The sequence below is a fragment of the Stegostoma tigrinum genome, chromosome 40, assembly GCF_030684315.1.
Source record: "Stegostoma tigrinum isolate sSteTig4 chromosome 40, sSteTig4.hap1, whole genome shotgun sequence".
NCBI lineage: Eukaryota > Metazoa > Chordata > Chondrichthyes > Orectolobiformes > Stegostomatidae > Stegostoma > Stegostoma tigrinum.
The window spans coordinates 17,320,820-17,335,271 of record NC_081393.1 but is presented as its reverse complement, the minus strand read 5'-3'; the positions used below and the strand labels follow the sequence as shown (position 1 = coordinate 17,335,271).

Genomic DNA, 14,452 nt, shown 5'->3' with positions numbered 1-14,452 from the left:
TTTTTTAAAAAAAATTGATCTAATGTCACGTACTTAGCTATAGTGAAAAGTTTTGTTTTGCATGTAGTACAGGCAGACCATATCATACAGAGTGCGTTTAGGATGGCAGAGTGAGAAATACAATATTATGGGTGCAGAGAGTGTGCACAGGGAGCGAGATCAACACTAAATTCAAAATCTGAGAGGTCCATGCAGAAGTCTCACAACAGCGGGGAAGAAGCTGTTCATGAATCTGATGGTGCATGTTTATGTTTTTGTGTCCTCTGCCCAATGGAAAAGTTTGGATGAGATTATAACCAAGGCAGGGCAGGAGGGTTGTTTGATGATGTTGGCTGCCTTCCTGAGGCAGTGGGAAGTGTAGCTGGATTCAATGGATGGAAGGTGAAGACTGGGCTGTGTTCACAATGCTCTGCAGTTTCTCACAGCCCTGGGCAGAGCCATTGCTGTACCAAGCCGCGATACATCCAGACAGAATGCTGTCTATGGCGCACCCATAAAAATTGCTAAGAGGCAGTATGGGATGTGCTGCATTCCCTTAACTTCCTGAGGCGTTGTTGCATCTTTATGACTGTCTCATCAAAGTGGGTGGACCAGGACAGGTCGCTGGTGGTCATTCCTCCTAATAGCTTGCTGCTCCTGAACTTCTCCACCTCAGCACCGTTAATGTAGACAGGGATGGGCCCCCTCCTTGCTTCCTGAACCTATGAGCAGCTCTTTCATTCTGACGTTGAAGGAAAGACTGTTATCTTCACAATGTGCCACCAAGCACTCTCTCTTTCCTGTATTCTGTCTCATCATCGATGTTTTTGACGTTGGCCAGAGATCAAATAAGCAAATCCTGATGAAACGGGGGGAGTCAAAGAGCTTTGGAGGGATATGGAACAGACGGCTGTGTGTGGTCCTTGAAAGGAAACCTTCAGCCTAACGCAGTGCACTGCACTTGTACAGGAGGTAACAGAGAGAGAGAGTAGCAGAGATATCTGAGACATATATGATCCTGAGGAGTCTTGGCAGAGGTGAGGATAGAAATTTTCTGCCATTCGCAGGAGGATCATGAACGATCCTACACCTCAGCGCCACATTTCCCGCTTTCTCTCCAGCCTCCTCGACGTTTCGTCTTGGGGGTAGGATCTAGAATGGTCGAGTTGTTTCCACAGCACTCGTGTCCGGACAGAGATAAGGACAAAGGTCGCTCTCCTGGAGGCATGGGCAAGGAGAAGTCTTGTTGTCGAAAGTCGATGGAAGTACAGCCTTTGTAGCGCCGTTGGACAGCTTCTTGCTGAGAGGGACAGGCAGGCTGGAACGTTATTGGGCGGAAATGTGGATCTGCCCCCTGGTCTGACCAAGTGGATGGAGGGGCTGAATGGCCTGATGTGAGATATTTCATTTGTCTGGACTGCCAAAAGGCCTCCGGTAAGGAGCGAAGTCACAGACTGCAGAATACGGTTTTCCAAGACTTGACCCCGTTATAGACTCTGAGCAATGGCTGCGTGGGGGGAGCTGGGTAAACCGTCACAATTTTACAAACTACAGTACTTCATGTAGTGTTGGGGCCCCTTACACTCCCTCCAAGTCGACTGTAATGAAAACTCAGCAGACGATTCCCGGGAATTGGTGGCGGGGGGAGATTGAATCAACTTGACCAATATTCCCTAGTGTTTAGGACCACTGGACGGGGTCAAAATTCATTCTTCAGGGTCTTGGGCAGAGGGACCTGCGAGTCTCAAACTAAGTGGGTGTCTCGTGCAGGAGGGCAGTCATGCTGGAGGAGAAATTTATTTGCTGAAAAGGCCGCGGAGCTTTTACACTGTAAACCCCAAAAGGCCCAAGAGGCTCTTTGCAGCACATGCCTACCAGGGATCAGTCGGTCTGCTGCGGCCATAGAACTGTAGGGAGACAAGTGAGGGACTCTGTTACTGTAAAAAGAAGCTATTTCTATGATTGACAATGAACTTACGTGCATACTGGACATCGCCAGGTTCCTCGGTCACAGTTCAACTGTAGGTAGGACTCAAGGTCGAAACACTAATAAGGACAGAGAAAAGCATAAGACTGATTTCTCCCAGACCACCCTTACCCACTTCAGAGTCTGTCTGGCAGTGGAAATGCTGTTGTCAATCATCCGAAAAATTAAAGGGCATTGCAGACTCAAACCACTCCAGCGATAACGCAGCCAACGCTCAGGCAAAATGCTTTGGTGTCCGAACAGAAACATTCTTCCCCACTTCCGATGTTTGACTTGACCCAATTGTGTTTATTTTGAACGGAAGGAAGACAGTAACCGGAAGTCGGGCAGAATGAACCTTAAAGTCTGATTGTTTATCCCGGTTAATGCTGGCTTTCTTCCCATTGCACGCCCAGCTATAACTGATGAGGAGCGGCTGTTGACAGACTGAGATAGTGGACTTGCTCGCTGAGCTGGCTTCATCACCATGCCAGGTAACACCCATCAGTGAGGCCTCTGATGAAGCGATGTTATTCTACTCCGCTTGGGATTTATACTCTCTAATCCGCTTTGTCATTTCCGGTTTTGATCAGTATGGGTTTGTATGTTGCCTACGTATTTATGAACACATGAACACCAGCTAGCAGCAAAACGGCATAACGAACTCTCCTTCATATCGGCACACTCAGAGAGTGAAGGCCATCAGTTTAACTGGGACAAGGTATCCACAGTGGCCCAAGTCGAGCATAGACATGCATGGGAATTCCTAGAGGCATGGTTTTCCACCCGCAATCAATCAACAAACATAGAGTTGGACCCCATATACAAACGCATACAGATCGAAACTGGAAACGACACTGCTCACCAAATGGATCAGACAGTGTAAATTCCAAGTGGAGTAGAATAACATCACTTCATCGGAGGCTCTGCTGATGTTGCCACTGAGTGTGGTGATCAAACGTCTGATTGAAAACAAGCCAGCTCAGCGAGCAAATCAATAATCTCCCCCATAACCTGAGCTACAGATCTTCACAAAAACCTGAAATGTTCACAGACTGGTTCAACCCGGTATCCAAAGGCACACTGATACCTCAGTCACACCCTGAACTATTCTCTTGACTACTTTGCTCCCTTATATTTGACAATTTCCTCTTCCCTTGCTCCGGTAACGGATCTCAAGTGTCCACACCTTGTCTCCAATGGTTAAACCGATTTTGTTAGTCTCTTGCTTCCCAATACAGACACTCAAATTGTGACAACATGAACAAATACTCACACAAATACACAGCAACATACATATCTGCGTTTGGCCAGCAGGCCCTCTGTGCGGAACTATACAATATTCTCGATGTACCAACCTGGAGGGATACCAACTGCAGCAATAAGAGCAGGTCAGAGGCTGGGAATCCTGCAGCGAGTAACTCCCCTCCTGACCGTACCCCCCCCACCCCTCCCCGCCCCCACTCCAACGCCTGTCCCACCATCGACAAGGTACAAGTCAGGAGGGTGATGGAATACTCCCCACTTGCCCCGGACAGGGGCAGCTCCAACAACACTCCAGAAGCTCGACACCAACCAAGCAGCGCCCCCCCCCAGCTCAATTGGCCCCACGTCCACAAACATCCCACTTCACCCTCCCTCCACCACCGAACCTCAGTCACAGCAGTGTGTACCGTCTACAAGATGCTCTGCAGCGACTCAACGAGGCCCCTCAGGCAGCACCTTCCAAACCCACCACCCACTTCCAGCCAAAAGGGCAAGGGGCAGCAGGTACATGGGAACACTCACACTCCCTCCCACCTCCCCCCCACCCCGCTGCAAGCTCACCGGCCGAGCCCCTCACCGTCCCCGACTTGGGAAATATATCAGCCGTTCCTTCAGCATCGCTGGGTCAGAATCCTGGGACTCCCTCCCTGAGGGCACCGTGTGGGGGTCCCTACACCACACGGGACTGCAGCGGCTCACCCCCACCTTCTCAAGGCGGGACAATTAGGGGGGAATGGGGTAATAAATACTGCACTTAGCCCCTGTTGAAGCAGTGTACTGACCTGTATGTGCTTGCAGTCATGCCCTCGCGCTGGCAGCTGGATCTGCCTGTAGGTGATCGGGCACTTCAGTGACACTTTCATCGCCGTCTGCTCCAAGCCATCCTCCCCGCTCAGCCCGGGGTTCCCAGACGAAATGGCAGAAGCACTGCTGCTGAAGTTGTGTTTGACTGCGGTCAGCAGAAAGACAGAGAGAGAAAGATCGAGAAGGGTTTACTGTGCTTAAACGACTGAGCTTGCCCCGATGACAGAAACACACCTCGCACCAGGAAACTGCGTGTTTGTCACCAAATCTGAGAAATTAGAGGCTTAAAACTGGCAGCTATCACACAAGGGACAAGCAATGACGAGCTCGTGGAGAAACAGAGACAGAGATTGTTGGATGTATTTAGTGAAAATGGCCAAGTACAAAGTTGGTAACAGTGTCCTTGTCCAGGAGGCAGTGCAGTACTCACCTTTTGCGATGCAGTGTTCCGCAGGTAGTAATCTCTTTCTCAGGAGGCCTTGCAACACTGATCGGACTGAGGGTCTGTGTACTAACTGTAGCACAAACAGGTGGGACTACAAGGAGGGTTGGAGGGGGGAGAAGACAACAGAATGTCAGTCACTTTGACAGCAGGGGAGCTACCTGCTCTCTCCTCCGGGCCTAGCCTGCTTCCCTGGGGTTACCTTGCCTGACGAGACACAGGCCAACCCCTCGCAGTGACAGGGGGCTGCAGATTTCGTCAACTGAGCCGGTTTAAACTCCTCCGACGGACTAACTATAAACGAGCGCAGAGAGGTTTTGTTCGAGTGCCTCCAGCGCTATCGAAAGGCATTCTTTCCCTTCAAACATGTCACAGTCTTCATAAAGGCAGAGCGAATTGGAGCAGGAGGCCATTCAGCCCTTCTCTCCCATTGAATATGATCATCCCACTCTGTTCCCGGCTTTCACCTTTCCATCCCTTTATCCCTAAGAACTATATCCAGCTCCTTCTTGAAAACATTCAGTGTTTTGCACCCCCCGACCGCTTTCTGTGGCAGAGAATTCCACAGGCTCCCCCCACTCTCTGGGTGAAAACATTTCTCCTCGTCTCAGTCCTATCCCTGTATCCTTAGACCGTGACCCTCTGGCTCTGGCCCCCACCCCCCAGCAGGTCATCGGGAACATCCTTTATCCTGCCTAGTCCCTGTTAGAATTGGATAGGTGCATGTTGCGGGAGGGAGAGTGCCTGAGCTCAGCACAGATATGACTGCGAGCGGTGTGTTGTGGGCCAGACCAGACCCCCTCAAAATATATTAACAAGGTAGCCTAGACCCTAATGTTTCCTCATTTTAAAGACAAATGTGAGGTGCTGTGTTCCAGATGCAAAATGGTCCAGAATGGTCAAACCACTTGATGTTAAGCGAAACACCATTTATTCAAACACTATGCTTAAAATGCACTCAAAGAAAGGAGGATCTCTTACCTCTATTGGAAAGCTTAACAGAATAATAAATGCAGTAATTATTACCAATTCCAGAGAGGGAAAAGATGGCTTCTAACTCTCCAATACTGTGGCAGCTTCTGCTGAACTTAAAAGCCAAAAACAAAAACTAGAATCCCTGGTCTGTGAGAGCTGGCCACACCCATTCAGGCTGTTCCAACTTTCTAAAAAAATACCCCCAAGCCTCCACAAACCATTTACCGCCTTTCCAAATAGACAGCTCGATTCCTCTGCCTTAAATCTTCTCCTTTCTTGGGGAAAACAAAAAAGGATAAAATGAGCTCTTAAAGCTCCATAGGTAGAACGGCAGAGAGCAGTGGTACTCACACAGCAGCAGGCTGTCACTGTGATTTGAATGGTGTTCCTCCCAGGCTGACACATGTGCTTCAGGTAGAGAGGTTTGTGTGAGGTTTTATTGTTGCCTCGCTCTATTGTCAGGGGGTTAGCGTTGACGCTGACCTGAACTGAAGCTGGCCAGTTTGTGTTCATCTGCATGTCTTCGTGATGGTAACACTTGAACTGGAGCTCCAAGTCTGGCCTGAAAGAGATGCAAGGCAGAACAGTGTACACGTGAACAGCAAATCCACCTCTGATGTGTGTCTCTTAAATCAGAGAGAGGGTAACAGAATCGCACTCCCTTCTCTCTTAATAGTGAGGATTTTTGCCAGTTTTGCTCTCCCTAGCCAAGGAAGGATATATTTGTCCATGGAGGGAGCGCACAGAGACTCACTAGGTCAATACGAGGGATAGCCAGACTGTTCCAAAGGGAGAGATCGGGCCTGCTTTCACTGGAGTTTGCAGGAATGAGAGTGGGATCTGATTAAAATGTATACAATTCCAACAGGCTCGATAGGTTAGTTTCTGCTGGCTGTCGGGGGAGGGAACATCTAGAGCCAGGGCAACCCAGTCTCAGGATACGGGGTAGGTCTGAAATGAAGAAACATTTCTTAACTCAGAGTTTGGGGTGGGGGGGGGGCAGTGAACCTGTGGAATTCTCTCCCACAAGAAGGCTGTGGTGGCCAAGTCACTGAATATATCTGACAAAGCTTTTTTTAGGAAGATATTAAAAGGGTGTGGAATGTGAGATGGAGGGTCAGGGCTGATCCGATGATCGAATGGCAGAACAGGTTGGAAAGGCTGAATGGCCAAATATTTTCAATTGCTTTGGAGGGGATGGTCGACGCCTCTCTGATAATTAAAACTGAAACGTCCAGAGAAGCTCGCCTTGCCTCCTAATCTGTCAAAAGGAAGTGTGAAACGTAGAACAATTTGCCTCTCACTCCTAATCTATCAGAAATGAACGAAATCCCTGATACTCGCTCTGTAAGCGACGAGTAACTATTTATTTATCCCACTCGGACAGTGAACAAATTTGAATGACCAAAAAAACAAACAATTTCCCCCTAACTACTGACTGTTCCCGAATAAAACAAAGTTCTAATGGTATGCTGTTTCATTAGAAACAAGTTCCACTTATATAAGCCAAAGTAATAAGAATAAAAAAATGAAAACTTAGTCTCTCAAAATTACGGCCAGGAAAAGTCTTCCAGAATGTTCTTTGCCTTCTCCACTGTTTTCCATTCAGGAATGCCTTTCTCCACGGAATTCTTGTGTCAGGAATATTAGCTAAGAGCGCCATAGTCTCTTTGTTTGGAGGATGCTTACTCTGAGAGCTTAGAGATTTCTGTGAGAGCCAGAGAGATTCTCTTCAGATTGCAGTTTGACTTCAAGCCGATTTTCAAATGCCCCCCTTCTTTTATACCCTCGATGGCCTGTAGGCTGGTATGAAAGAGTCTAGAACTGGAGCCAATGGTTTAAAAATATGAGCTGCCTATTTAAGATGGAGAGAGAGAGGGCCAATATTTCACCAATTTAACAGAGTGCCAACTACCCACCACAGACAGCACACGATCCCGGCGTCACGTTCCCAGTTGGCTTTGGGATAGATGGGTGTGCGCTTCCACATGGGAGAGAGAAGCGAAGAATTGAAAAACGAGAGTTCCCGTATAACTAATAAAAAGAACTCTGTGCTCCCAACTTGGTTGTGCTTGCAAACTCCACGAAAACCCACCCCTATGTTGGTCGAGGCTTCTGGGAGCGAAACCGTGGGCAGCAGAGGAGAGATTGGGACAGGTCGAGAACACACCGTCTGCAGGCTGTTGCAAAATCCCTTTGCAGGTGAATCAGTGTGGGATTCGCAATTGCGATTCTCCAGTTTCAACAAAATTCGACTCCTTCCTTGTTAGTAATAGCGTGACGCGCACCTCAGAGCGAGTATGTTACGGTGTACGGATACATGCACGCATCTCTCGGTCACCTCTAGTTAGCTCTAAGTAGCTGCTGCATTCTGTGATCACGCCCGATACCAGGGCTGCAAAATGCAGCAAACGTGTGGGGACACGTGTAACAGGAGGGATAAAAAGAAAGCAGTAATGTAGTGTACTGACTCACTGCCTGCTGAATATGGCACTCCAAACGTAAGTGGATTTCAGTCAGGAAAAGGCGTGTGCAAAGAGACGCCAGTTTTGGGCTCTATTTGTTCAGGGCACGTGGGTGTCGCTTGCTGGGCCCAATATTTATTGCCCTAATCGCCCCCTTTAGGAGGTGGTGGAGAGGGGAAAGGGTGCTCACTGCCCTCTCTCTCTCTCTGATACAGACCGGTTTCTTGACTGCCCACTCTCCGCCCCCGCTCACCTCCACATCAGCGTCTGGTGAACAGAATGACGAAGGTGGAAGACATGGTTGCTGACGGCGAGGTTGTGCTCCAACCGAAACGGCTCCAGGACGACGCCATCACGCACGGGAAATGTCAAGCGGAGTTCGTCCACGGGGTTTGCTACAATTCAGGGAAGGTAGGGGCATCAGAGTCTGCTCTTCGCCTCTCTCAGTCATCTCTCTCTCTCTCGCTCCCCCCGTCATCTCCCTTCCATTCTTCTCTCAGGCACCTCTCTCTCTCCCCCCGCCGTCATCTCCGGTCCATTCCTCTCTCAGTCATTTCTCCGTCTCTCTCGCTCCCCCCATCATCTCACTTCCATTCCTCTCGTCATCTCTCTCGCTCCCCACATCATCTCCCTTCCATTCCTCTCTCAGTCATCTCTCTCTTGCTCCCCCCATCATCTCTCTTCCATTCCTCTCAGTCATCTCTCTCTCTCACTCCCCCCGTCATCTCCCTTCCATTCCTCTCTCAGTCATCTCTCTCTCTTTCGCTACCCACGTCATCTCCCTTCCAATCCTCTCTCAGTCATCTCTCTCTCTCGCTCCCCCTGTCAACTCCCTTCAATTCCTCTCTCAGTCATCTCTCTTTCGCTCCCCCTGTCATCTCCCTTCCATTCCTCTCTCAGTCATCTCTCTCTCTCGCTCCCCCTGTCATCTCCCATCCATTCCTCTGTCATCTCTCTCTCTGCACCCCCATCATCTCCCTTCCATTCCTCTCTCAGTCATCTCTCACTCTTTCTCGCTCCCCCCATCTTCTCCCTTCCATTCCTCTCTGTCATCTCTCTCTCGAACCCCCCCATCTCCCTTCCATTCCTCTCTCTCTCCCCCCATCATCTCCCTTCCATTCCTCTCTCAGTCATCTCTCCCTCGCTCCCACCATCATCTCCCTTCCATTCCTCTCTCAGTCACATCTTTCTCTCTGCACCCCCATCATCTCCCATCCATTCCTCTCTCAGTCACATCTCTCTCTGCACCCCCATCAAGTCCCTTCCATTCCTCTCTCACTCATCTCTCTCTCCCCCCCATCTTCTCCCTTCCATTCCTCTCTCAGTCATCTCTCTCTCGCTCCCCCCATCATCTCCCTTCCATTCCTCTCTCAGTCACATCTTTCTCTCTGCACCCCCATCATCTCCCATCCATTCCTCTCTCAGTCACATCTCTCTCTCTGCACCCCCATCAAGTCCCTTCCATTCCTCTCTCACTCATCTCTCTCTCCCCCCCCATCTTCTCCCTTCCATTCCTCTCTCTCGCTCCCCCCATCATCTCCCTTCCATTCCTCTTAGTCATCACTCTCTCGCTCCCCCCATCTTCTCCCTTCCATTCCTCTCTGTCATCTCTCTCTCGATCCCCCCCATCTCCCTTCCATTCCTCTCTCTCCCCCTGACATCTCCCTTCCATTCCTCTCTCAGTCATCTCTCCCTCGCTCCCCCCATCATCTCCCTTCCATTCCTCTCTCAGTCACATCTTTCTCTCTGCACCCCCATCATCTCCCATCCATTCCTCTCTCAGTCACATCTCTCTCTCTGCACCCCCAACAACTCCCTTCCATTCCTCTCTCAGTCATCTCTCTCTCTCTCCCCCATCTTCTCCCTTCCATTCCTCTCTCAGTCATCTCTCTCTCGCTCCCCCCATCATCTCCCTTCCATTTCTCTCTCAGTCATCTCTCTCTCTCTCTGCACCCCCAACAACTCCCTTCCATTCCTCTCTCAGTCATCTCTCTCTCTCTCTGCACCCCCATCATCTCCCTTCCATTCCTCTCTCAGTCATCTCTCTCTTGCTCCCCCCATCATCTCCCTTCCATTCCTCTCTCAGTCATCTCTCTCTTGCTCCCCCCATCATCTCCCTTCCATTCCTCTCTGTCATCTCTCTCTCTCCCCCCATCATCTCCCTTCCATTCCTCTCTCAGTCATCTCTCTCTCGCTCCTCCATCAACTCCCTTCCATTCCTCTCTCAGTCATCACTCTCTCTTGCTCCATCCGTCATCTCCCTTCCATTCCTTCTCAGTCATCTCTCTCACTCCCCCCGTCATCTCCCTTCCATTCCTCTCTCAGTCATCTCTCTCTCTTCCCCCGACATCCCATGGACATCGCCCATCCATTCCTCTCTCAGTTATCTCTCTCTCTTCCCCCCCACCCCCACTGTCATCTCCCATCCATTCCACTCTCAGTCATCTCTCTCTCTCCCCCCATCATCTCCCTTCCATTCCTCTCTCAGTCATCACTCTCTCTTGCTCCATCCGTCATCTCCCATCCATTCCACTCTCAGTCATCTCTCTCTCTCCCCCCATCATCTCCCTTCCATTCCTCTCTCAGTCATCTCTCTCTCGTCCCCCCCACCCCCCTGTCATCTCACCTCCATTCCTCTCTCAGTCATCTCTCTCTCTTCCCCCCCACCCCCCTGTCATCTCCCCTCCATTCCTCTCTCAGTCATTTCTCTCCCTTACCCCCACCCCGCCGTCATCTCCCTTCCATTCCTCTCTCAGTCATCTCTCTCTCGTCCCCCACCCATCTCCCTTCCATTCCTCTCTCTCTCCCCCGTCATCTCCCTTCCATTCCTCTCCCAGTCATCTCTCTCTCTCCCACCGTCATCTCTTTTCCATTCCTCTCTATTATCTCTCTCTCTATCATCTCTCTCTCTTACCCCCACCCTCCCCGTCATCTCCCATCCATTCCTCTCTCAGTCATCTCTCTCTCTCTGCAGCCCCATCACCTGCCTTCCATTCCTCTCTCACTCATCTCTCTTTCGCTCCGCCCCATCATCTCCCTTCCATTCCTCTCTCAGTCATCTCTCTTTCTCCCCCCGTCAACTCCCGTCCATTCCTCTCTGTCATCTCTCTCTCTCCCCACGCCCCACCAGGTCATCTCCCTTCCATTCCTCTCTCAGTCATCTCTCTCTCCCCCATCATCTCCCTTCCATTCCTCTCTCAATCATCTCTCTCTCCCCGTCATCTTCCATCCATTCCTCTCTCAGTCATCTCTCTCTCTCTGCACCCGCATCACCTCCCTTTCATTCCTCTCTCAGTCATCTCTCTCTCGCTCCCCCCATCATCTCCCTTCCATTCCTCTCTCAGTCATCTCTCTCTCGATCCCCCCCATCTCCCTTCCATTCATCTCTCTCTCCCCGTCATCTCCTTCCATTCCTCTCTCAATCATCTCTCTCTCTCCCCCCGTCATCTCCCTTCCATTCCTCTCTGTTATCTCTCTCTCCCCCATCATCTCCCTTCCATTCTTCTCAGTCATCTCTCTCTCTTCCCCCCCACCCCGCCGTCATCTCCCATCCATTCCTCTCTCAGTCATCTCTCTCTCGCTCCCCCCATCATCTCCCTTCCATTCCTCTCTCAGTCATCTCTCTCTCGCTCCCTCCCATCATCTCCTTTCCATTCTTCTCTCAGTCATCTCTCTCTCTCGATCCCCCCCCCATCTCCCTTCCATTCATCTCTCTCTCCCAGTCATCTCCTTCCATTCCTCTCTCAATCATCTCTCTCTCTCCCCCTGTCATCTCCCTTCCATTCCTCTCTGTTATCTCTCTCTCCCCCATCATCTCCCTTCCATTCTTCTCTCAGTCATCTCTCTCTCTTTCCCCCACGGACATCTCCCCTCCATTCCTCTCAGTCATCTCTCTGTCTTCCCCCCACCCCCCCCATCATCTCCCATCCGTTCCTCTCTCGTCATCTCTCTCTCTTCCCCCCCCCCACCGTCATCTTCCATCCATTCCTCTCTCAGTCATCTCTCTCTCTGCATCCCCATCACCTCCCTTCCATTCCACTCTCAGTCATCTCTCTCTCATCCCCCCCACCCCGCTGTCATCTCCCATCCATTCCTCTCTCAGTCATCTCTCTCTCGCTCCCCCCATCATCTCCCTTCCATTCCTCTTTCAGTCATCTCTCTCTCGCTCCCCCCATCATCTGCCTTCCATTCCTCTTAGTCATCTCTCTCTCTCTCGCTGTCCCCGTCATCTCCCATCCATTCCTCTCTCAGTTACATCTTTCTCTCTGCACCCCCATCATCTCCCATACATTCCTCTCTCAGTCATCTCTCTCTTTGCACCCCCATCAACTCCCTTCCATTCCTCTCTCAGTCATCTCTCTCGCTCTGCCCATCATCTCCCTTCAATTCCTCTCTCAGTCATCTCTCTCGCTCTGCCCATCATCTCCCTTCCATTCCTCTCTCAGTCATCTCTCTCGCTCTGCCCATCATCTCCCTTCCATTCTTCTCTCAGTCATCTCTCTCTCTCTCTGCACCCCCATCACCTCCCTTCCATTCCTCTCTCAGTCATCTCTCTCGCTCTGCCCATCATCTCCCTTCCATTCTTCTCTCAGTCATCTCTCTCTCTCTCTGCCCCCCCATCATCTCCCTTCCATTCCTCTCTCAGTCATCTCTCTCTCTTCCCCCCACCCCCCCGGACATCTCCCATCCATTTCTCTCTCAGTCATCTCTCTCTCTTGCCCCCCCAACCCGTCATCTCCCATCCATTCCTCTCTGTCATCTCTCTCTCTTCCCCCCACCCCGTCATCTCCAATCCATTTCTCTCTCAGTCATCTCTCTCTCTCTGCACCCCCATCACCTCGCTTCCATTCCTCTCTCAGTCATCTCTCTCTCTTCCCCCCACCCCCCCGGACATCTCCCATCCATTCCTCTCTGTCATCTCTCTCTCTCGCTCCCCCCGTCATCTCCCTTCCATTCCTCTGTCATCTCTTTCTCCCTGCACCCCCATCATCTCCCTTCCATTCCTCTCTCACTCATCCCTCTCTCTTCCCCCCACCCCGCCGGACATCTTCCATCCATTCCTCTCTCAGTCATCTCTCCCTCTCTGCACCCCCATCACCTCCCTTCCATTCCTCTCTCACTCATCTCTCTGTCGCGCCGCCCCATCATCTCCCTTCCATTCCTCTCTCAGTCATCTCTCTTTCTCCCCCCGTAAACTCCCTTCCATTCCTCTCTCAGTCATCTCTCTCTCGCTCCACCACCGCCCCCCCCCCACCCCCGGTCATCTCCCTTCCATTCCTTTCTCAGTCATCTCTCTCTCCCTCCGTCATCTCCCTTCCATTCCTCTCTCAGTCATCTCTCTTTCTCCCCCCGTCATCTCCCTTCCATGCCTCTCTCAGTCATCTCTCTCTCTCTCTCCCCCCGTCATCTCCCTTCCATTCCTCTCTCTCTCCCCCCGTCATCTCCCTTCCATTCCTCTCTCAGTCATCTCTCTCTCTCTCTCCCCCCCCGTCATCTCCCTTCCATTTCTCTCTCAGTCATCTCTCTCTCTCTCTCTCCCCCGCCCCCCGGTCATCTCCCTTCCATTCCTCTCTCAGTCATCTCTCTCTCCCTCCGTCATCTCCCTTCCATTCCTCTCTCAGTCATCTCTCTTTCTCCCCCCGTCATCTCCCTTCCATGCCTCTCTCAGTCATCTCTCTCTCTCTCTCCCCCCGTCATCTCCCTTCCATTCCTCTCTCTCTCCCCCCGTCATCTCCCTTCCATTCCTCTCTCAGTCATCTCTCTCTCTCTCTCCCCCCCCGTCATCTCCCTTCCATTTCTCTCTCAGTCATCTCTCTCTCTCTCTCTCCCCCGCCCCCCGGTCATCTCCCTTCCATTCCTCTCTCAGTCATCTCTCTCTCTCCTTCTCCTGCACCATCATCTCTCTTCCACCCATCGCACATTATTCTTTCTCCTGCTCGGCATTCTCTGTTACAACACTAACATCACTCTTTTATTCTTTTCAGACTCACACTCCCAGCCGACTACCTGGGCCGACGGGTGAGATGCCCTGTTGGGAATTGCTCATTCTCAGCAGAGCAACAACGAACAAAACCAGATTCGCGCATTGGAACTAACATACAAACTTGAGTTAGCATCTGCTAGGTTTTCTTTGATGGGACAGAGTTGAAATATCGTTTATCTACAGTCCATTCCTGAAGGATTTCCAAAGTATAATCAGTTCTCATCCAGAACAGAATTATCCATTTAAACTATTTATGTGAATGTTTTGCCATTGAACAAGCTGACGGGGAGAGCACATCTATTTGCTGAAAAATGAGAATACAGGCAAGGACGGGAACAGGATCATCGAGAAGGAGTGAGTGAGCTTTGAAGCCAGCGAGAGAGAGAGTTCGGAGAGAGGGATAGAAGAGAGATGACGGGAGACAGAGAGTGGGAGGCGACTGAGGGAGGGATGGGAGAGACACGATAGGAGGAAAAGAGAGAGATAATTGAGAAAGGGATGGAAAGGAGATGATGGGGAAGAGAGATAACGAGGTGACTGACAGAGATATATTAATGCAAGGACGAGGCCAG

General features: G+C 50.9%; 1 protein-coding gene across 1 annotated transcript in view; it reads right to left on the bottom strand.

The window, feature by feature from the left end:
- The window catches only part of LOC125448156 (zinc finger MIZ domain-containing protein 1-like), a 51,654-nt gene that overhangs the window by 19,981 nt on the left and 17,221 nt on the right, over window positions 1-14,452 (bottom strand). Inside the window, exons 13-17 of the mRNA XM_048523229.2 lie at window positions 8,151-8,292; window positions 5,784-5,994; window positions 4,446-4,551; window positions 3,994-4,160; window positions 1,958-2,025 (exon numbers count right to left, since the gene is read on the bottom strand). Of these exons, the coding sequence (XP_048379186.2) occupies window positions 1,958-2,025; window positions 3,994-4,160; window positions 4,446-4,551; window positions 5,784-5,994; window positions 8,151-8,292 (694 nt within the window). The remainder of the gene's footprint in view (window positions 1-1,957; window positions 2,026-3,993; window positions 4,161-4,445; window positions 4,552-5,783; window positions 5,995-8,150; window positions 8,293-14,452) is intronic.